At 49.6% G+C, this 23,425-nt stretch overlaps 1 protein-coding gene across 2 annotated transcripts in view; it reads left to right on the top strand.

The window, feature by feature from the left end:
- LOC119444234 (ARF GTPase-activating protein GIT1-like) overlaps positions 1 to 23,425 on the top strand; it is a 149,118-nt gene that overhangs the window by 91,864 nt on the left and 33,829 nt on the right. For both annotated transcript variants that reach the window (XM_049663219.1, XM_049663220.1), the window contains 3 exons: positions 7,816 to 7,983; positions 10,309 to 10,411; positions 19,603 to 19,676. In XM_049663219.1, the coding sequence (XP_049519176.1) occupies positions 7,816 to 7,983; positions 10,309 to 10,411; positions 19,603 to 19,676 (345 nt within the window). The remainder of the gene's footprint in view (positions 1 to 7,815; positions 7,984 to 10,308; positions 10,412 to 19,602; positions 19,677 to 23,425) is intronic.

Below are 23,425 nucleotides of genomic sequence, written 5' to 3'. Positions count from 1 at the left end.
AAGTCAGATCGCCAACAAACATGGGTTTATTCACCCAAGATACAGCACAGTGCGACAGTCACGGCGCTTACAGGCCAAGGCTCACCGCAAGACTGATCGAGTACGCGCGCCCGCTGCGCTAGGGCTAACCGGGTAGCGGTCCGCCAAGCGCGAGAACGAGGAGTCGCGAGAACAAAGGTCTAATGTAACCACGTTGGTAACCACCTCGTTGCGGGCCTGTGAGCATCTGCCGCAGCGAGGAAGCGCTCAGCGGACGAGAGCTCGGGTGGAGAGGGTGCCCGGGGGCCGCCGCTCGGGAGGCCAATTAGTGCGCGTCCCGGTGACGTGTTCTCGCGGGGCAAGTCCAATCCCGGGGAGGAGAAGCACGGTTTGCGCGGGAAAATAGGTCCGGCACGCTAGTCATGTCCACCATGTTGCCGTTACGGCGGCGGTTCTCGAAGATTGAGCTAAGCGTCGCGCGCGAGCGAGCTGGGGGACGAGGCGCGGGAAGGCACCTCGATCCCCACATTCCCCCCTCCTAAAGACCGAGGCCAGCCTTTGATGGTGGCTGACCGAGGCCAAGTGGCAAGGTTGACTCAGCCAAAGAGGGCTAAGCCAACGGGGCAAAGTCCAAGAGGGTGTCGTCGTCTTCACTTGATACGAAGCCAGGTGCTTGCCTTGGCTACCAAAGTTCTGCACACCAAGAAGGGCTCACTGCCAGGAGGAAGGGTCGGCAGCCCAGGAAGGACGGGGCGGGGCAGCACCATGGTTTAGCCAGCAACACTCGAGGTCCGCCGGACAGGATCAGCCAGGAACGCGTTAGGCGTGGCTGCCATTTTGGCGCAGCAGCCACTACGGAGGTCCCAGGGCCTTCCGGATTGCGCGCTAGCAGGAAAAGCAGGCTGGGATGACCGGCAGCCAGGTCAGCAGCGAAAGCCGGAGTGACCATCCTCAGCCAGAGGTCAGCGTTTGATTGGGCAGACCAGCCGCGGTTAGCGGCAGCCTAGGCAGCAGGAAGCAAGGCTGGCACGATTTCATGGCTCCCAAGGAGGGAGTCAGTAATGGCAGAAGGTCCAGGAGCAGCAGGCCTTGAGGTCGGCAACAGGCTGGCATGGTAGGACCAGGGACAGCTGGCTTCGTGGTCAGCAAGACTGAAGGCACAGTGGAGCCAGGCACAGGGAGAAGACTTGACACAAGGGAAAATACAGGAAAGCCCCCCAGCATAGCCGGCATACCAAGAAAGCTGCCCGCCTGGCTGACTGCCCAAGAAGGGGCGTCTGGCTGAGGCTTGGGCAACACATAAGAGGGTATACTAGGCCACATGGGCCTGTCACCGCTTCGATGTGCGCCCTTGCACCGTAGCTACATTTCTCCATTCACCGGCATGGTAGGGAATGAAGTCCAGCTACCTGCTAGTGGGAGAAAGCTGACTAGGTGCGTTTCCACAGGTTGTACCGGTGGCATGGCCTGAAGCCAGCCATGTCACAGTTTGCCTGCGGTTCATTGACCGCCTCCCCCTCTCCCCAGTCGTTGCTACGGGCAACGAAAGGTTTGAGGTCCTAGACGTGAACTGGTCCACCGACTGGTCTCCCTTGAGAGTCAGCCAGCTTGTATACCAGAAGGGACATTTTGGTCTCGACTCGGTACGGGCCCAACCATTTAGCCGACGGGGAGGCGGAGATGCCTTTGGCAGCGTCACTCAAGACATGGTTCCGTCTGAGGACGAGATCGCCGAAACCGTAGTGCACGTCCCAATGTGACCGGTCGTATTGGGCTTTTTGTCCAGCTCGCGCTTTGGCAAGCTTGGAACGGGCCAGGTCAAGGGCTGCATCCATCCGCGAGCGCAGTTCCGCCGTGTAGCTGGAAAGGCTGGCTTTCGTGGCGCATGCCCTGCTGCCGGGCCGCAGAACGCGTTCCATGGGGTTTGGCAGCTCTCTCCCAAAGTTGAGGAAAGCGAGCGTGTACCCGGTCAAACTGTTCACCGTGGACCGCAAGAAGAAGCCTATCTCATTAAGACAGACATCCCAATCCTCGTGTTGCTGGCCAAAGGCTGCAAGCAAGGGCTTGAGGTTCCGGTTAATCCGCTCTGTCAGGTTGGCCTGTGGTTGATACGTGGTTGTCTTGCGATGCTTAATGCCAAAGGCAGCACACGCATCCACGAACACCTTGGCTGTGAAGTAGGACGTGTTGTCCGTTATCAGCTCCGCCGGAAAGCCAAAGCAGTTAAAGACTTCAGTCCCAGATTGCATGTGCCGTTAATTTCCGAAGGAGAAAAAGTTCAACCCATTTCATGAAGTGATCTGTGACAGCCAGGAGAAAAACGTAGCCTCGCCAGCTTCTGGGAAAAGGTCCCATAATGTCGCAAGCCGCGACTTGCCAGGGTAGCTGGCTGTCGATTGGCTGCATGAGCTCGGGGGGTTAGCCCGTGCGAGGCTTTACACATTGGCACGCGCGGCATGAGCTGGCGTAGTGAAGAGTGTCACGCTGCATGCCTGGCCACATAGCAGAGCGGCACAACTTTTGGAAAGTCTTAAGGCCACTCGCATATCTGGCCCCTCGCGAGTCGTGGAAATAGCTCAGGGTGACTTTCCTTAGACTGTGGGGTATCACCACCTTGAAAGACTCCTGGGGAGCCTCCTCAGATGGGATATAGCGCAGGAGAACTCCATCGGCGTCAAGCAGATACGTATCCAACGTGCCCGCAGCAATACCAGCTGCGTGGCACTCGGCGCCAACAGCAATACCAGCTGTCAGTGTGCGCCCGACGGCTTTGCCACCCCGCTCCTCTTGGGAGCTCGGCTCTTTGAGCCTGTCAACGATTTCTATTTACAAAATGTATCGCTCTGCTGAGCCTTTAGCAGCTCTTGCCTGCTGAAGACGATACCAGCGGGAGTAATGGGGCTCACCGGGTATATACGTCCTCTCTCGAGGCTGGCAATCCGGGGATCGCTTCGCCGTCGAGGGTCGCGCCTTTCGAGCCATTGGAGACACAGACTCCCTTCTCTACTAAGTGCGTGAGGTTCGTGCCTTTTGAGCCATTGGAGACTGAGGCTCCGGCTTCTACTTGGTGCGAATGCTCACGGAAGTGGCGGACCAAAGGATCAGACGCCGAAACGGGGCTTGCTACAAGGCGTCCGCCACCACGTTTGAACTCCCTTTCCGGTAGCGCCTAACAAGGTACCGCTGCCATGTCAACACCCAGTGCGCGAGGCGGCCCAATGGCTCGCACAAGTGCTTAAGCCGGATTGTACGTCTCCACGGCAAACGGCACGTACGCTAGCACCAACTTCCAGAGAGCAAAAAGGACCAACGGTCAGGTGGTCCGCTCAATGCGCGACCGACCCAATGGGGCCAGTAAATGGCAATGAGCAGAGCTGGGTTGCCACTTTGACAGGCGCATGAGGCCTCACATGACCGGCAGATGGATCGACGGCGGAGCAGGGTGGCTCATGCACGTCGAAAATGTCGCTCGGCTGTGCATGAGGCAAGCGGTAGTCGGAACGCGCGACAATTTTGCTGGCTGAGCGGGGCGGCTCGCGCTGGACATTGCTTCCCAGCTGCGCTCGGGGCAAGGAGAGGCCAGCGAGCGGTTTTTCACCAACAGCGAGGCAGGGAGGCTCAGCTGCGGTGCACGGGACACCGAACTGCGCTCGGGACAAAGGAAGGCTGCACCACAGCGTATTCGTCCGAGAAAGGCGCTCGGGACAAAGGTAGGCCCGCGAGCATATGCCTGCGAGCATCTAAGCAGGGTGGCTCCGATGCGGCACTTTGGGCACTACACTGCGCTCTGGACAAAGGGCAGCGAGCTAGTTTGTGCCAGCACTTAAGCAGGGTGGCTCCGGTGCGACACCAGCCTATGCTCGGGGCAGGGGAAGGCCTGCCCCGAGCACAGGTCTGCCGCTTTGTCGGTGGCACCAGCAAAGTGGTGTGGCTCCGAAGCAGCACATGGCGTCGTGAACGACGCTCGGGACAAAGGAAGGCCGGCGAGCGTATTCGTGCTGGCATCTAAGCAGAGTGGCTCCGATGCTGCACATGGCGCAGCGAACGACACTCGGGACAAAGGGAGGCCGGCGAGCGTATTCGTGCTGGCATCTAAGCAGGGTGGCTCCGATGCGGCACATGGCGCAGCGAACGACGCTCGGGACAAAGGGAGGCCGGCGAGCGTATTCGTGCCGGCATCTAAGCAGGGTGGCTCCGATGCTGCACATGGCGCAGCGAACGACACTCGGGACAAAGGGAGGCCGGCGAGCGTATTCGTGCCGGCATCTAAGCAGGGTGGCTCCGATGCGGCACATGGCGCAGCGAACGACACTCGGGACAAAGGGAGGCCGGCGAGCGTATTCGTGCTGGCATCTAAGCAGGGTGGCTCCGAAGCAGCACATGGCGTCGTGAACGACGCTCGGGACAAAGGAAGGCCGGCGAGCGGGGCCCGAGCAGCACATGGCGTCAGCTGAACGACGCTCGGGACAAAGGGAGGCCGGCGAGCGTATTCGTGCCGGCATCTAAACAGAGTGGCTCCGATGCTGCACATGGCGCAGCGAACGACACTCGGGACAAAGTGAGGCCGGCGAGCGTATTTGTGCTGGCATCTAAGCAGGGTGGCTCCGATGCGGCACATGGCGCAGCGAACGACACTCGGGACAAAGGGAGGCCGGCGAGCGTATTCGTGCCGGCATCTAAGCAGGGTGACTCCGATGCGGCACATGGCGCGGCGAACGACGCTCGAGACAAAGGAAGACCGGCGAGCTTATTCGTGCCGGCATCTAAGCAGGGTGGCTCCGATGCGGCACATGGCGCAGCGAACGACGCTCGGGACAAAGGGAGGCCGGCAAGCGTATTCGTGCCGGCATCTAAGCAGGGTGGCTCCGATGCGGCACATGGCGCAGCGAACGACGCTCGGGACAAAGGGAGGCCGGCAAGCGTATTCGTGCCGGCATCTAAGCAGGGTGGCTCCGATGCGGCACGTTGGGCACAGCTGCGCTTGGGACAAAGGCCAGCGAGCGGAGACAACACGCCGGAGGGGCTAGTAGGCACCTGCTCCCTGCGCGTCTCAAACGGTTGAGAAAACCATAACTGGCATGGCTATATAGGACTAGCGTACACAACCGAGCGGTCGACATCACCTAGGGCACTCGAAGGAAGGGATCACTCTTGGTGGCCGAAAGCAGAGGGTCGCGAAGCCGAACCTACGTCATGCTATCGGCGTGTTTCGCTTCGAAGGACCATAAGTCCACAGCCAAGGGGTCAAGCAGGAACGAGGGCCGTGAAGGGGCCTGCTCTGATGCCATGCCGAAACCGTGTTGGGTGCCAGTTATGTGGAGATGGGTTTGCACAAGGCTTACCCTACGAGCGACGGTCAGGAAAGGGCACGACGCTCCTCCACTCCGCAACACACAAAGGCGCTACGGCAGGGTTCGCTCCGAAGTCAGATCGCCAACAAACATGGGTTTATTCACCGAAGATACAGCACAGTGCGACAGTCACGGCGCTTACGGGCCAAAGCTCACCGCAAGACCGATCGAGTACGCACGCCCGCTGCGCTAGGGCTAACCGGGTAGCGGTCCGCCAAGCGCGAGAACGAGGAGTCGCGAGAACAAAGGTCTAATGTAACCACGTTGGTAACCACCTCGTTGCGGGCCTGTGAGCATCTGCCGCGGCGAGGAAGCGCTCAGCGGACGAGAGCTCGGGTGGAGAGGGTGCCCGGGGGCCGCCGCTCGAGAGGCCAATTAGGGCGCGTTCCAGTGATGTGTTTTCGTGGGGCAAGTCCAATCTCGGGGGGAGAGGCACGGTTTGCGCGAGAAAGTAGGTCCGGCGCGCTAGCCATGTCCGCCATGTTGCCGTTACGGGGGCGGTTCCCGGAGATCGAGCCAAGCGTCACGCGCTAGCTGGGAGACAAGGCTTCGGGAAGGCACCTCGATCCCCACAAAGACTGAAAAACAATTCTAATTGTGGCATGGTAGCTGTAGGGGCTCCATTTTATCCATCCACACTTGACCGTTGAGGATCACAACCACAAGTTTTGCCTAGATGGTGAGCTTTGCTGGTGTAAGTACAAGCAAGCACTAGCCCTGGCTGAGTCAGCATAGTTGGCATCTTCAAGTTTCACAAGTGCTCAGGTGAAGGCCGTGCTTCTTGCACATGAGAGGCTGATAGATGAAAAGCTGCTGTCTCGCTGTGTTCATAGCAAAACCCAGAATGTCTCCCAACAGCAAGCTTTGGCTACTGCACTCCAGAACAAGATTTGCTTCACACACTGTTGTAGGGAGAAGGCCACTTCTACAGCCACCCTATTGTTTAACAAGAGCCACAGAGGTCTTGAGCAAGCTCTACAAGAAGCTTGCAGGGGTTCTGAGGGTATCACCTATGCAGTATGAGAATTTTCAAGTTTTGCCCTTCTTCTGGAAAGACTAGTCTGCATTCTGGGCAAATTTCATGCCAATTGATCATTGCAATAGTAACAAAAATGTGTAGAAACCTTCAACGTTGTTTTTCTCTTTTGTCAATCTAAGGCTGTTTTACTGCTTGCGCAAAACATTCTTGTACTTAATTTGACTCAATCTTGGACAAATTTCGCAGGAACATGCACTAGGATTTTTAGCACACAAGTATTAAGCTTTATCTTAGTATGTAACAGTTTTGGTCATGTGCAATACAGCAAACCAATCATAAATCTTCTCGATAACAGTGGTCAAGGTTAGCTATTTTTTCTTTAAGTAATAGAGTGAAAAGGAAGTTGTTTTTTTAGCTTATTTGCAATGGATCATCTATAAAGAGCAGTATAGGCTATTTTATAGCGCCCTCCTAGGCCTATTGTGAAGCCTAAACCTTGCACAAAGACCATACCTTTCCCGCTTCAAAAATATTTTCGATAATAATATATTAAACACTATATTCTGCATAAATTTAATCTAGCTAGCAGTATTAAAAAAACTGTGTCTCAGAGGCTTATCTCCATTTAAAGACAATACAGTGTGTTATTAGATGCGCTATTTGGAATATTTTTTCTAGGACCACCTCAGTGTTCAGTCAGCAATTAACTATGTACTAAAACTGAGCTTTATGCAAGTTCGTCATCTGTGTGCAGTGCTGCACAACATTTCTCGCGCATAGTATGGGTCTTTATGTAAAACCTGTTTAGTGCGAAAAAGTAGTCCCGTGGCAGTACATGCTTCATACGTAACTTGTTTTGATGGTGGCAATACGTGGTGTTGGCTATATTGATTCAATGCTAATGCATTACCATCAACAGTCATGAGATGGGGTCTGCTGCAATTTTTTCATTGCTTGAAGTGGTCTGTTGTCATTGACAGGCTAGTATATTGTTAAAACAGGTATCATTATAAGCGGGTTTGACTTTGGAAGGCCCTTCAGAAGGGAAGGGGGGGCCCCCCTTCCCTACATTTGTTGTAGCGCAGACAGAGGAGTAGTGCAGATGACTGCCATGTTCTTTCTTCGGGCAGTTAGATAGGGCGAGGGAATTATTAGAAGCTTTTCTTATCAGGAAGAAGGGTCAACTTGTGTTAGTGGCACATCTAGTATGTTGTTTTCCTCGAAAATCTGCCTTTTTGAGAGGCAGATTTCGTGATTCTGTGTTTCTACGTCACGCATTTTCTGCACTGCACATGGGTGGAAGTTTTCTTTGTTCTTGTGTCTGTCTTCTAATCAGCAGTTGGTAGTTTGCCGTTCTCTGTCTCTTTTTTTCCTTTTCCCCTGCTTCATGTTCCACTACTTTGTGCCAGAACGATATGTTTAGTATGCCCAAGCACCAACTTGCCCAAAAGCAAGTTCTGTCGCAGTTATATAGGAGTGCCATTGAGGTCATCACGGGTGTTGCAGTTGCCAGAGCGGTTATTTGTGGAGCTTGCACGAGACCTGTATGATGAGGTGGACCGGCGAGAGTGCGAGGCCGTGTGGCTCGGGGGTGGGGCCAGCCTGGTGGGGGCCGACAGACAGGCCGTGCCCTTCCTGCCCGTCAGTCCCGAGCTGTCCTCCACCAGAAACCAGGTCAGTGCTGCACTCTCTTGGCTTGTTGGTGGCATTGAGGCCTCGCATACATCTCTCAAGGGATCTTTTGCACTACTGCCTTCAAAGCCTTGCCAGCCAGCTCGGATGTTTTTGCCCCACAAACAGCAGGACTGCCTTATATTAGTGCAAAGGATAGTCTCAGTACTTGACGGATCAGGCCTGCAGAAAGGTGCCATCGTATGAGATGTCAAGATAACCAACCTTGCTGTGCAGTTCCATACCTTGATGCATGGTCTCAACAGAGCCACAGTTAATGTGGTCAGTTGTAACACGACTGCCTTGGTTTAAAGGGCCCCTAAACCACCCAGAAGTCGAAATTTAGTTGTGGTGTTGCAGTTGTGCACGAGTCTACAACGAACACATAGCCGCGATAATTTTTCGAAATGGTGCCGTAATAGCGGAGTTACACGCGTTTGATGATCGAAAAACGGCCCTCGCTCATTTCGCTCTGTCCTTCGCTTCTCTCCTCGTCGGCTGGTCTCCCCTCCTCGCCGAGTGCTGCTCGAAATGTCACGTGACATACGTCATCGCCAACGCGCTTCTCAAAACGCCTACTTCCGGTTAAGGCACGTCCACGCTAGCCATGCTAGCGGCCTCCTGTCTGCCGCGCGAGAGGTGTCCAAAGTAGACGGCAATTCGGCCGGCACACCGCCCGCTGCACCATCAACGGGCGAATCGACAACCGCGAAGCTGCTCGCCTCCGCCACCGGCAACGAAAACATTGGCTGCTGCTGAGTGCACGGCTACCCACGGGAGACGACTGGCTCGGCTGTGCTCGCATCGCAGCCGACGGCGCCGCTAATATCAGCGTATTTTTCTTCTTTGTGTACAATTATTGCGAAGAGCGATAACAACGATAAGAAAATATTGCGGCTTGTAAGCGTCGGTAATTCATTTCGAAGCACCGTCCGCTTTAGCTTTGAAGGGAACCGGAAAAGGCCTAGCGACGATATGGGCGCCGTCGAGCGATCAGCGGCGGTGAGGCTGCCGCACAAATGAGTCCCGGTATCATCCTCTCTACGTACGGCAAGGAAATCTCGCCGCCCGCGAGCAAAACCGCTGTCGAACGGCGGCCCGCGAATGGCAAACGGCGTGTGGCGAGTTAGCGTGCCGGTAACGTGGACGTGGACTCGGCGCTTCTCGGCTACCCGATGTTGCTTCGGTGCTGGCGCGTGTTATGCGAAGCGTGCCGCTATAGACCCAGTGTTGCGCGCACGTCTGGAAAGACCAACACTGTCGCACTCTATTCGCGCATCTAATCAGACCGCTAAGCATGACTGTGTTTTAACACGAGCGATTTGACACTTGCGTTGCGGGCTGTAAATACCGATGCGCAAGCGCGCACAAGCGAGCAACACGGCGAGGACGAGCAGGGAGCGCGCGTACCTGCTAGCAGACAAACCGGAAGTCGTAGGTTCTTGTTCGACCGATGGACATCGTTTCCACCGTTGACATCAGCAGATTCCCCCTGCTGACGTCGTGACGACCGCTGGGGTTCCGGAAAGGCGAGGGGAGGAGGACGGCATTGTTTTTTTGGTTTTGTGGCGCGCCCTCGGCGCGTAGCGCTGCAGCGTTTGGCATCGTTGGTCGTGATTGCATTCTGAACTCGACGCGCGTGTTTACTTGAAATGTTCAAAAAATATCTGAGGTGGTTTAGGGGCCCTTTAAGTGAAGACCACAACAATTCTTTTTTCAATAAACAATTGCTATACAAAGATAAATGTACAGAAGAAGCCATTTGAGGTAATGAAGGTTTGTTAATTTAGCAGACTTTCGTACTGCAGACCCTCATTTTATGCTGGTTGTCAAGATAACAATGCATAAGCACCATTAAAAAAAGGAGCCGCAGTAGGGTAGTGATATGCACTCCGATACCATTCCTAAAACAGATGCTCAAGCAAAGTACAAGTCTGATCAAACTGGTCTAGATTGTACTGTAAAATAAATGAGGAAATGAATTAATTCATTAATTAAGTTAAATTTTTAGAGCTTACGTTTCTAAATTTTTCTAAATTCAACTAAGTTTTAAATAACTCCAAAGTGCACACAGAGCTGATGTTTTCGTTCATCCTCAAAAGGACATGTCCGTAAAATTCGAGGATGGTCATTGGCATAAGGGCTTCATCGAAATGGCACAGGACTGAGCTTGTTGTGAGGATCTGCGTTAGGCTCTGTAAGGGACACAAAGGGAATGCCAAGGGGGGGCTGCAATACTCGCATGTGAGTTGACAGAACTATGAGACTAGGCCAAGGAAAGTGGCACGGCTGAGGGAATGTGGCATTGCCTTCTCACCACCCACACAGGCTCGCCAGAAGCTTGCGCGGCTGACGGCTCGGGAATTTGCCACCCTGCTCATTGACGTCCTGTCAGAGGCCAAGCGACGACACCTGGGGGCCAAGCAGCCCGGTTTGTGACATTATTTCCATCTTGCCACTGTTTTTATGTAATGCCAGCTTCTGTGTTTTACACCTGGAGCTGTCATAAGAGCTCTTAATTTAATTTTAGTGACATTGAAAGACAGTGAAGTAAAACATTAATCCTAGCTAAGTTGATAAGCTTTACATTCTAGGATGTAAAGTTCGGGTGTGATAATATTTGTCAGACTTCACAGTGGCACATGACACACATAATTATTTACCTTGAGCGAAAGTTTTTTCCTTGTGTGTGCGTCCGTGTGTGTCTGTGTGTGTGGGGGGGGGGTAAAAATTTATGGAATTTTGAAGCTTGACCTTATTATTCCTGTACATACAGCACCCCCACGATATCTGGGATTAAGGCAGATAATTGATCAAAAATGCAAGAAATGCACTGGGTTCTGAAGCTTGGCAAAATTTATTCTCACAACATTTGTAGTGAACAAAGCTGAGCGAAAATTGGGACAAAGACAAGACTGCACTAGATAGTACTGCACAGTCTCCAAACTTGTGCTTGACATTTTGAATCTCCCCAACAATGTTCACTGCTAATGAAACTTATGCAAGATCTTTTTTTTTCCTGAGAAAGAAACACACAGTTCTTGAAAAAAACATAAAATATGCAACCCCAGCATATGTTCATGCAGTTAATATGTGAGTAAAATTTGAAAATGAGTATTCTGCTCCCAGATAACATTTGTCAGACATCACAGTGGCACATGACACACGTAGGCTACCATGACAGGCAAAAATAAAATGCGAAATGTGGCCTCAACCATCACGAAACGTCAAGAACATTTAAACCTCTATATAACGAAGTCGGTAAAATAGGCACTTTACTTCAATATATTGAAATTTTGTTATATAGAAATTCAACCTTTTATGCAAATAAGTTCAGTCACCGACTGGTTTTTCTTACACAGTAGGGGCGGTAAAAATTTCCGAATTATTGGTGAATAGCAAAAACTGAATTTTAAGGGGGAAGAAAATGTTGTTGTTGTGTTGAATTTGAGAGTTGGCGACCAAAGATACGGTTTCATGCCATGTTGACGATATCTTCACATCGGTGGTACGAAGCGAAGCCTTCATGCCTACTGGCTGACAGTGTCGCCTGCAGTGGGGCGACGCAATCAGTGGACTGGCCTCTACACAGTCAGACCAACACTGCATCAAAATTCATCAGATGCCACAATGAAAGCTTCACCGACAGTGAGGTGATGGCTCACTGTCAGCAATCTTTGAAGATTGAGGCTTACAGCATATTCAAGTGTCAACACTTTCTGAGATCAACCTTTGTGGCCTCGTACTCGGGGGCAAGGACAGCAACCTGGGCCTTGTTGTCGCAGTCTTCAGAGCAAACTTGCACAGCAATGCAGGACGTGTGTCATTTATCGAATACTGTTATCCTGTGGGAAAAGTTACATTGGGCAAACTGGCAGATGCGTAAATGAGCAGCTGAGAGAGCACTCTAACAAAGTGAACAAAGTGTTGCTAGATGGTTTTCTTAGTCCTTCATTTTCACAAGTGCGGTTGTGTTCCTCACCTTAAAGATGCAGTTATTCTCGTAAAAACAAATGTGAATCGACCTGTCTAATCACTGAAAGCGCTCACATTGAGGCACACGGCAAAGAATGTGTGAGCAAGCCGTCCTTGTCACTGTCAAAGAAAGTAGTGGATTTTTTATGCATGCATTAGCGATTGCAGTGATTGGCTGCATTGTTTCCCATGTTTGAACTGTTGACATCGATTATGTTATCACTGCGAGTGGGTCACTTGTCCGTGACGTAAAGTGTGGAAGGTATAAGTGCTGTCTGTGGGTCTTGTTCTTCTTTGCGTCCATGTATTAGTTGCGCAACACCAAAAAAACCTTCATGATGTACCAACAAGCCCAAATATGAACACTCCAGCTGGGGCACTACACCAGTGCTTCTGTCCTAATTCTGCCCATGCAATCAACCACTTTCATCATACGAGGGTCATCCACAAAATAAAAGACCGTTTAGTTATACAGAATCAAAAACACAATATTTACTTTAAAAAAAAAACAAATCTGTTACATACTGACACGTGTTCATGTTTATCTTTCACCGGCTGTTAAACATTATCACTAGGCGCAGGACGCGCCTGCATGTATCGGAAGTTTCTCGAACAGTTATCGATGCTTCTATTCGTTGTCTCTTGTCACCGACGCTCATGTAATCTGATTGTATGAGTGACGCGAATTGTTTAGAACTTTCTGGAAGACACGTGGGTACCAGGGATCAATCTGAAACCTTCAATGACTCATGTATGAAATCCGACGCGTTTCGCCGCTGATCAGATTTTCGACGATCGCCGACTGTGTTCGCCGCTATCGTTATGCTTCGAGTGTAGCTTGCTTTTGTGGGCACAGGTTCGCCCAATAAACAACCAGTTTCGTCGTACACAGTTTTACAACTGTTTTCTTCACTGTCACTACTACGTGACATCTGGTGGAGGTGTGGGGTATTGCGTTGTGCGATGAAAGCGTTATCGACTTGGACCTTAAGTCGATGACTGCACCGTGTTGGTTTAGAAAGTCCATGCCTAGGATGACATCCCTGGAGCAGTGCTGCAGGATTATGAAGCTCACCGGGTAAGTGCAGCCATCACTGACTTTCCTCCGCCCGCCGACAAGAAGGCAGTGCGTAGATTTCTTGGACTGTGTGCCTATTACAGGTGCTTCATCAAGGGCTTTTCACGGATTGCCGAGCCATTGAAATACCTTACGAAGGCTGACATCGAGTTCAAGTGGGAGACGCTGCAAGTAGAAGCAGATAGATCGCCGCTGATCAGATTTTCGATGATCGCCAACTGTGTTCGCCGCTATCGTTATGCTTCGAATGTAGCTTGCTTTTGTGGGCACAGGTTCGCCCAATAAACAACCAGTTTCGTCGTACACAGTTTTACAACTGTTTTCTTCACTGTCACTACTACGTGACATCTGGTGGAGGTGCGGGGTATCGCGTTGTGCGATGAAAGCGTTATCGACTTGGACCTTAAGTCGATGACTGCACCGTGTTGGTTTAGAAAGTCCATGCCTAGGATGACATCCCTGGAGCAGTGCTGCAGGATTATGAAGCTCGCCGGGTAAGTGCAGCCATCACTGACTTTCCTCCGCCCGCCGACAAGAAGGCAGTGCGTAGATTTCTTGGACTGTGTGCCTATTACAGGTGCTTCATCAAGGGCTTTTCACAGATTGCCGAGCCATTGACATACCTTACGAAGGCTGACATCGAGTTCAAGTGGGAGACGCTGCAAGTAGAAGCATTTGAAGAACTGAAGTGACTCCTGCAGTCGCCACCAATACTTGCGCATTTCGACGAAAACGCCGATACCGAAGTCCACACCGACGCAAGCAGCGGAGGACTCGGCGCCGTGCTTGTGCAGAGGACTGACGGACTAGAAATGGTTGTAAGTTATGCTAGCTGGTCGCTGTCGAAGGCGGAAGCAAATTATTCCACAACAGAAAAGGAGTGCCTCGCCATCATCTGGGCTACATCAAAGTTTCGCCCCTACCTCTATGGTAAGCCCTTCAAAGTTGTGAGCGACCACCACGCCTTGTGTTGGCTAGCTAACTTGAAGGATCCTTCAGGTCGCTTAGCACGATGGAGTCTGAGACTTCAAGCATTCGACATCACCGTCGTTTACAAGTCCGGGCGAAAGGTGCCCCAGAAGTCCTCATCACCGACAGAGGTACGGCCTTCACGGCTGAACTAACTCAAGCCATCCTGCGTTACAGCCACCGCCTACCACCCCCAGACAAATGGCCTCACCGAGCGCCTAAATAATACTATCGCCGACATGCTGGCAATGTACGTCGACGTCGAACACAAGACGTGGGATGCCATCCTTCCATACGTGACCTTCGCATACAACACGGCCGTGCAAGAAACGACGCACACGGCGCCATTCAACCTGGTCTACGGAAGGAAACCGGCAACGACGCTTGACGCCATGCTACCGGATGCCACCGACGAAGAAAATCTCGACGTTGCCACCTATATGCAGCGTGTCGAAGAAGGTCGACAGCTTGCCCGCCTGCGCATCAAGAACCAGCAGAGAACCGACAGCCAACGCTACAATCTTCGACGACGCTACTTTGAGTACCAGCCCGGCGACAGTGTTTGGGTCTGGACTCCGATACGCCGACGAGTACTTAGCGAGAAACTCTTACATCGCTATTTCGGACCATATAAGATCATCCGACGTATTGGTGCACTGGACTATGAGGTCGTGCCAGATGGCATTTCGCAATCACAGCGGCGCCGCGCACGACCTGAAGTCATCCACGTGGTGCGTCTTAAGCCTTTCTACTCCCGCTGACGAACTTAGGTCCTTTGTTGCTTTTATTTTTCTTCCCTTTCTGTACATGTGGTTTTGTTTTCGCTTTCGTGTTTGTAGCATCGAGACGATGCTATTTAAGGGGAGGGTATTGACACGTATGCATGTTTATCTTTCACCGGTGGCCGCTTTCCACCGGCTAACAAAGGTTAAACGTTATCGCTCGGCGCAGGACGCGCCTGCATTGGAAGCTTCTCGAACGTTATCGTGCTTCTATCCGTCGTCTGTGGTCACCGACGCTCAGGTAATCTGATTGTATGAGCGACGCGAATTGTCTAGAACTTTCTGGAAGACACGCGGGCACCAGGGACTAATCTAGAACCTTCGACGACTCGCGTATAAAAGCCGACGCGTTTCGCCGCTGGTCAGATTTTCAACGATCACCGTCTGTGTTCGCCGCTATCTTTGTGCTTCAAGTGTAGCTTGCTTTTGTGGGCACAAGTTCGCCCAATAAATAATCAGTTTCGTCATACACAGTTTTAGGACTGTTTTCTTCACTGTCACTACTGCGTGACAATACATACTTTCTCTTTTGAGGGTCAGCTGGCTTCCGTAACAGCTGTGCTCGTAACGCTGTGAGTGGAAGTTGCAAGAAGTCGCCCTTGTGCAGTTGGTGTAATGGTCTAAAACTCTAAATGAACTGCGTGATTGCAAATCCCGCCGACTGTGAGGTAAGGAGTGTGTTATTTGATATCTGGATGCTCAAAATGTGAAACTGTCAGAAATTTACCGGCAGCTGAAAGCAGTATATAGTTATAATGTAATGAACGAAATAAATGTAAGAAAATTGTGTGAAATGTTCAACAATGGATGAACAAATGTTCACGATTGCATGACTATCTATAACAAAGGAAGGAGGCGTCCCTGAGGTATAAATACAGCATCGGTTCACAATGAACCAGAAAGAGCAACAGAATATAAATATTTAGGATTAATATTTACCCCAGACTTGAGGTAGAACACACATCAATGAAGTCTGTGGCAGGGCAAATGCTCTGTGGGGCCTCAGGCGAAGATTGTATTGTGCAACTCCTGAAGTGAAAAACCTGGCATGTAAGATAACTAATATGGCCAAATATTGAATATGCTAAGATAGTATGGGACCCTCACACAGCTACTAACCGTCACTAATTGGACAGAGTTCAGCGACTGGCTTCCAGGTTCGTATTTAACAAATGTTAGCGTGCACTCTCCTACTGAACTATGCAGTCGTGCAAACCTTTCCGCTTTAGAACTAAGGACTAAGTTTTATCGATTAATATTTTTATTTCTAATTATTCAAGATCAGGTTAAAATTAATTTATCTGAATGCTGTGTAATTTCACCAGATTAACGCTTCAGACACGGTCACAGTTTATACATACAGCCGCCAGTTGCACGGAATGATACATTCAAATATAGCTTTTTTTCCCAGGGCGATTAAAGAATGGAATGAATTACCAAATTCAGTCGTGATACCTTCCTTCGTCAGTGCTTTTACGGCTGCTTTAGAGACTCTTATCTTCTCTGATATGAATGCATCTTAGCATGTATTCCTGTTTCTGATGTGCATAAAGCAAATGTGTTTTGTCTTTGTTCACCGCATGTCACTTTATTTTATAAGTAAACAAACGACAAAACTCGACCTGGCATAATGAACTGGCTGCAGAAGAGTATAACACAAGAATTCTGAAGCTCGTGACCAGATACGACATATGTTTAAATGTATGAGGTGATTATGTAGAGAAGTGCAGCAGGCTTCATGTAGGTAACATAATTGTGTTTTCCAATAAATATTGTGCTTTTATTGCGATAGCAATTATATGGACACTCCAAGTGAATTTCTGCCATCAGCGTCGCTGTGAGTTTCCATATAAAGTTCAGGGGCGATAATATCATTGCCGCGTGCCCTAGGCTGTATGTGCAAGTGAAAGCACACGAGGGACGAGCGCTTTCACGGAGAGCGAACACCATGTTTTTCATCGTGCGAAAGGCCGTGGGGGGATGGGACGTAGGGAGGGAGGCGAGATTTAGCTGCAGCACCAAATGCGACCGGGCGCAAGTCAAACTGGCGACTCAATCTTCCACGCGAAAGGAGGAAAGCGGGAGGGGGTGTGGCTTCTACTCCGCCAGCAACTGCGCACTTGTACTTTGCGTGGCTGCCGGCTGTCGCATGCACCGTATCTTGGAAGCGATCTCCACACAGCTCGTACCTTTGTATGCGCTGTGCTTTCGCCACTCAATTGCCGTTGAAGCGATAGACTGCATGATCCTTTGCTCGCTGCTGCTGCCACGCATGCTCACGCCAGCGTTTTGACAGTGGTTGTCTTCGGTCATCGAGTGTGATCTATTCATGTTTGCTTGTGCGCGCTGACACCGTGCTGGTTAATTCAGTTAGTAGACAAATGTGTGCAAGTTTATGCAGCCGATAAATTGCTATCCTTACTCCGTATAGCTCTCTACTAATTTGCTATCGCAACTGATGCTTCGCCTTTCGGGCGAAAGTGCGACTTTCTTATTTTCTATCACCAAACGGTCTTTATTTTCTCGATGACCCTCGTACAGGACGTTATTTCTTTGTTTCTTTTTTTATTGCAATAGCAATTATATGGACACTTCAACCGGATTTCTGCCGTCGGCATCGGCAGTGCAGCACTACAGGTGTGTCCCTTCGCACGCGCTGCCCACGGGAAGCACTTCTCATCAACACCACCGTTTCACACGCGCCTTCTCGTGGTCATCGAGTGTCTCTTCATGTCGGTCTACTTATGCCGCAGCACACCTCCTTACTTAATCAGCTCATGTTTACTACAATTCATATTGCTACCAAAGCCACTCACCTTACTTCGTATGACATTGCTGTGTTGCTATCGCATTCATTGCTTCGCACTTAGGGCGAAACTGTGACATTTTTTTTTAGGTAGCCGCTACATTAATGCTAGCGTTTCGATTGGTTTCATGCAACAAATCAGTGGCATTTACAGTGATTTTTGATGACTTCGACTTGGCAGTCTGCTTACTGCTAAACATGACTATGCTGACGGCAACATGCTGCAAACAATTGAAGATAAATTTTTCAATTGCTAAAGAGTTAAACTTATAGGGCCCCTAAACCACCTCAGATATTTTTTCAACATTTCAAGTAAACGCGCATCGAGTTCAGAATGCCGTCACGATCAACGATGCGAACCGCTGTAGCACTACGCGCCGCGGGAGCACCACAAAATCAAAAAAACAATGCCGTCCTCCTCCCCACGCCTTTTCGGTATCCCCAGCGGTTGTCACGATGTCAGCAGGGGGAATCTGGTGATGTCAACTGCGGAAACGATGTCCATTGGTTGAACAAGAACCTACGACTTCCGGTTAGTCTGCTAGCAGGTACGCGTGCTTTCTGTTCCTCCTCGTCGAGTTGCTCGTTTGTGCGCCCTTGCGAATCGGTAATTACAGCCCGCAATGCAAGTGCCAAATGGCTCGCGTTCCAACACAGTCGTGCTTAGCGGTCTGATTAGCTGCGTGAACAGTGTGACAGTGTTGGCCTTTCCGGACGTGCGTGCAACACAGGATTTATAGTGGTATGCTTCGCATAACACGGGCTGGCACCGCAGCAACAGCGGGTAGCCGAGAAGCGCTGAGTCCATGTTACCGGCACAGTAACTCGTCGCATGTAGTTTGCCATTCGCGGGCCGCTGTTCTACAGCGGTTTTTGCTCGCGAACGGCGAGATTTCCTTGCCGTACGTAGAGAGGATGAGACCGGTGCTCATTTGTGCGGCAGCCTCACCGCCGCCGATCGCTCGACGGCGCCGATATCATCGCTATGCCTTATCTGGTTCCCTTCAAAGCTAAAACGGACGGCGCTTCGAAATGAAATACCGAAGCTCACAAGCCGCAATATTTTCTTATCGTTGTTATCGCTCTTCGCAATAATTGTACAGAAGAAAATACGCTGATATTAGCGGCGCCGTCGGCTGCGATGCGAGCACAGCCGAGCCCGTCGTCTCCCGGCGCGTGCGCTGCAGCTGAGCTGCAGTCGATGTTTGTTGCCGGTGGCGAAGGCGCGCAGCTTCGCGGTCGTCGATTGGCCCATTCATCGTGCAGCGGGCGGGGCGCCAGCCGAACTGTCGTCTACTTTGGACACCTCTCGCGCGGCAGACGTTCTACGGCACTGGTGGCCGGTTTGCCGTCGGTATATGTGCCGCTAGTGTGGACATGCCTTAACCGCAAGTTGGCAGTGTTTTGAGAAGCGCATTGGCGATGACGTATTTCACGTGACCTTTCGAGAAGCACTCGGCGAGGAGGGGAGAGCAGCCGATGAGAGTAGCGAAGGAAAGAGCGAAAAGAGCGAGGGCCGTTTTTCGATCATCAAACGTGTGTAACTCCGCTATTACGGCACCATTTCGAAAAATTCTTGCGGCTACGTGTTTGTTGTAGGCTCGTGCACAACTGCAACACTACAACTAAATTTCGACCTCTGGGTGGTTTAGGGGCCCTTTAAGGATTGAAAATCTGCAGAATATAACAATTGAAAGTAAATAATCATTACAGATCACGTAAATGAAAACAAGAAATAATGGAACCTATTTCAGGTTGCTGCTGAGAGCATATAGTTGCTTGCATCTACATAGAAAGGTTTGCTTTCTTTGAAAACATGATGCAGGATAGCTGGAACACCCTGTCTAAATGTGGTTTTAACACACGACAGGGACAGCTTCTGTGGCACAAAGGAATTGCCCGAGGAATTTATTCTTCACATATGAGGTCCACGAGATAGACGGGAGCGCCACCTATCTGCGAAGATGAGATGCACTTCCATCTAATAAACTCAACCATTTTTGTGTGTCCAGGCTGGGAAGAGCATCGGCTAAGTGATGACGAACCCCTCTACGACAGTGTTGCATCCGATGAAGACAACAACGCTGTAAGTACCATTTGTTAGAATTGTTGCAGTGCTTATACAACTAGACGGAGCAGCTTATGAATGTGTAGCAGGCTCTCAAACACAAGAGTAACGAATCGCCAACATTTGTAGCAGTCATTATGTGTAGCACATGTACTGCTGATGCAGCCTCTGTTTTTTAAGACAGACGGGTTTGGTGTATCTGGGATCTGGGTACCATGTAACCATTTCCAAAATGAAACGGTCGGTTAGGTGAATTGTAGATGTTGTGCGAACATGGAAATGGTATCAAATGATTCTTTGCCATGCTGAGAACATGTAGCAATAGTTGGCAACTAAGGATATAATCAAATAAGATTATAATTAAACTGAGATGGGATGTGAATGCTTTTGTCACCCTTTGCTGTGACGCTGCAAAGTGTCATCTAATTTAACTGCTGCACCCTCCACCGGATGGCGTGAGGTGCCTGACTATAGGACGGAGGAGAAGCAGGGAGAGTGGTGAGCCACTGGTTGGGCATGTGCGTCACCCAAGCCTTGGCCGTGTGTTTTGAAGAAGCCATAATCAATCGGGGCTAATAGGCCATATGCCTCGTGGTAGCGTGGAAGAGCAAAAAAAAGCTGAGGCGATGGGTGCTTTCCAGAGTGTCAAACGCAGGAGAAATAAAGAACATTCAGAAGGAAATTCAGCACCTGATGGTCCTGGAGGCAAAGTCTAGACTTGACACATCTGGGAGTGACTACATTCAACCCATAGTCATCCAACTGTGTGAAGATGACACTGAAGAAAGCGACTCCGACTGCGAGCTGTCTGGCATTGAGCCGCTCGACTAAGCATAACAGCTTCTTATTAACGAAAGAACAGCCAATTAGGGCTACCAAAATTTTGCCACTGGGTACGCAACAGCCAACCATCCATCCCGTGACCAATAAAGTAAATAAGCAGTTCATTTGATGGCATACCGTATTTACTCAAATGTAACATGCACTTTTTTTTTGATAAGACGGGTCCAAAAATTGCATGCGCGTTAGAATCGAGTACGACCCTAAATCTGCATTACCGTATCGCCATCGGCATTTCAAAATGGCCACCTCGTACACGCTGCCGTAGCTTCCTCCATGTGCTGTAGTACGTGTGCTTAGGCTTAGTACGTCTGCTTAGTACGTCTGCTTAGTACGTGTGCTTAGTCTTCCCATTTTCTGTGTTTGCACTATCAGCATGAAGTGCCAAGTTCGTCATGATGCCGCATTTAAATGGAAAGTGATCATGTGTGTGGAGACAGACAGAAATCGGGCTGAGTCACGGGCGTTCTGAGAACCCGAAACTTGTGTGCGGGACTGGTGCAAACTGAAGGAGAGGATTTTTGCTACCAAAGCAACGCGGAAGGGTTTCAATGGACCGAAGCAGGACGTATTCTGCGACAATCTACTTCGGCGATACGATCGCCTTGGCCCTTTCTTAAAAGCGATCTGCGACGGGGAGAGAGTCCGCTGCGCACTGCTTTCATCGCTTATAGTTCACGTTGAAGCGAGAGGCATGCTAGTACGAAGGTCAATTCGCACGCGACTGCTGCCACGCTTCGTCACTCCAGCGTTTTGACAGCAAGTTTCCACGGTCATCGAGCAAGACGTGTTCGTGTTTGCTTGTGCACGCTTGACACCGTGCTTGTCAATTTAGTTAGTAAGCGAATGTTTACAAGTTTATATGGCCGATAAAACTACTATCCTTACTTCATATAGCTGTCTAGTAATTTGCTATCGCAATCGATGCTTCGCCTTCTGGGCGAAACTGCGACTTTCTTTTATTCATCGCAACTTTAGTACATTAGGAGTAAATCTTTGTTTTTCCAAATGAAACAAAGTTGTATTTCTGTATTAAAACATGAGGTGCACGGTACTGTAAAGGATCTTTTTTTTCTCTCTCTTTTGGTCACGGAAAACGGGTGCGCGTTACAATCAAGGGCGCGCTAGAATCGAGTAAATACTTTATTCCTTTTAATCGAAGCTCAATTCTGATAAGCAACATACTGCACACATCGTGCTCACTTTAAGAGCTGGCATGGAAACATGCTTAAATGCTGGCAAATCTGAATGAAAACAGAATTGTTAACCCTGTTTAACTTTGTCGGGTCTAAAATGCTCATTCGGGTAGCCATTGTCGAGCTTGACGGTACCCGTGGTGAAATAGCAGTAGTCAGGGCATGCTTGAAAGGCACTGTTAGCAGTCTGCACTTCAAATCGCAGTCATGTCATAGCTAATGTTGGTGAAATAGCAGAAGTCAACGCGAAGTTGACAGCCACTGTTAGCACCTTGCACACCAAAGCACATTCATATGATTGCATTGATGATTGCATTGTTTATATTGGTTATCTGGCTCAGACAAGTAATGCAAATAAAAGAACAAATATAAAACATCATTAGCTTAGTGAGGCCCAGAATACTCATTCGGGTAGCCATTGTCGAGCTTGACGGTACCCGTGGTGAAGTGACAGTAGTCAGGGCAAGCTTGAAAGGCACCGTTAGCAGTCTACACTTCAAATTGCAGCTAATGTTGGGGAAGTAGCAGTTGTCAACACAAAATTGACAGCCACTGTTAGCAGCTTGTCCGCCAAACCACATTAATGGGGTTGCATTGTTTATTTTGGTTATCTGGCTCGGACAAATAATGCGAATAAGTGAACAAATATAAAATATCATTAGCTTAGTGAGGCGCTAAATGCTCATTTGGGCAGCCATTGTCGAGATAACAGTAGTCGGGGCACGCTTGAAAGGCACACTTAGCAGTCTGCACTCTAAATCGTAGCCAATGTTTAATTCATTCATCTGACTCTGGCAAGTAATGTGAATGCAAGCATAATTATTAACCTGAATAACTTTGCTAGCATTTTTTTGTCATTTTTTTATACCGAAAAGTGCTCAGTAAAGTTGAATGTGTTTTAGTGAGGCACATTGTTAATTGCACAAGTCGTAGGCAAAATGACGGCCAGATTCAGACATTGAAATTGGTAAAGTAATAAATGGTGAAAGTTGTAAAAGCTCTTAGAGCACTGCTTTGCTGGACTCCATTGACTGACTTGATTGACTTTGTAGTGATGAAAGCATCAAGACATGAAATGACAACCTGCTGCACAATGTTATAAACGTGCACCACCATATGTGATGGGCAGCGAAACCATCTGTTTACTAATACTGGAAGCGTGAAAAAAAGCAACAACATAGCAAGGTGTGGTTTTACAATATGGAACCCTTTCATGTGCACTTCTGGCTAGCTGCCGCATGCACTGATGCATAAACACATTAACAGGGGTAAGAGGTGAAGTTACTGTGCAAGCCACTTGATGCTTTTAACATAATGTATCTGTCAACTTTTCTGTTGTCATAGCTGATAGACCTTTCTTTACTGCAAGTTGGTGAATCACATTGTGGCAACAACACAAGAAGCAAGGACAGAATAGTAGTATAAAACACAGCAAGATGACAGATTGAAAAGACAAGGCAGATGAGAGAGAAGGGATTTAACGAGATCGAAGAGGCCAGCCCTGCTATTCACAGGACTTGGTGCTTTGAATGAGACCAATTAATGAACTTGTGAAGAAAGACGTGGCTGAAAGCATACTTACAAAAACAGATGCAAAAATAAAAGGACAGAAATAATAATAAACACGAACATGCATGGAAGCGCTCATATATTCACACACATGCATGCAAACGCGAGCACAAAAATTAAGATCTAAAATATTAAAAAATGAAAATAAAAATTATACGAAAA

Source organism: Dermacentor silvarum, chromosome 3 (assembly GCF_013339745.2).
Source record: "Dermacentor silvarum isolate Dsil-2018 chromosome 3, BIME_Dsil_1.4, whole genome shotgun sequence".
Lineage (NCBI taxonomy): Eukaryota > Metazoa > Arthropoda > Arachnida > Ixodida > Ixodidae > Dermacentor > Dermacentor silvarum.
The sequence above is the reverse complement of the archived record's forward strand: the minus strand, read 5'-3'. Positions and strand labels throughout refer to the sequence as shown.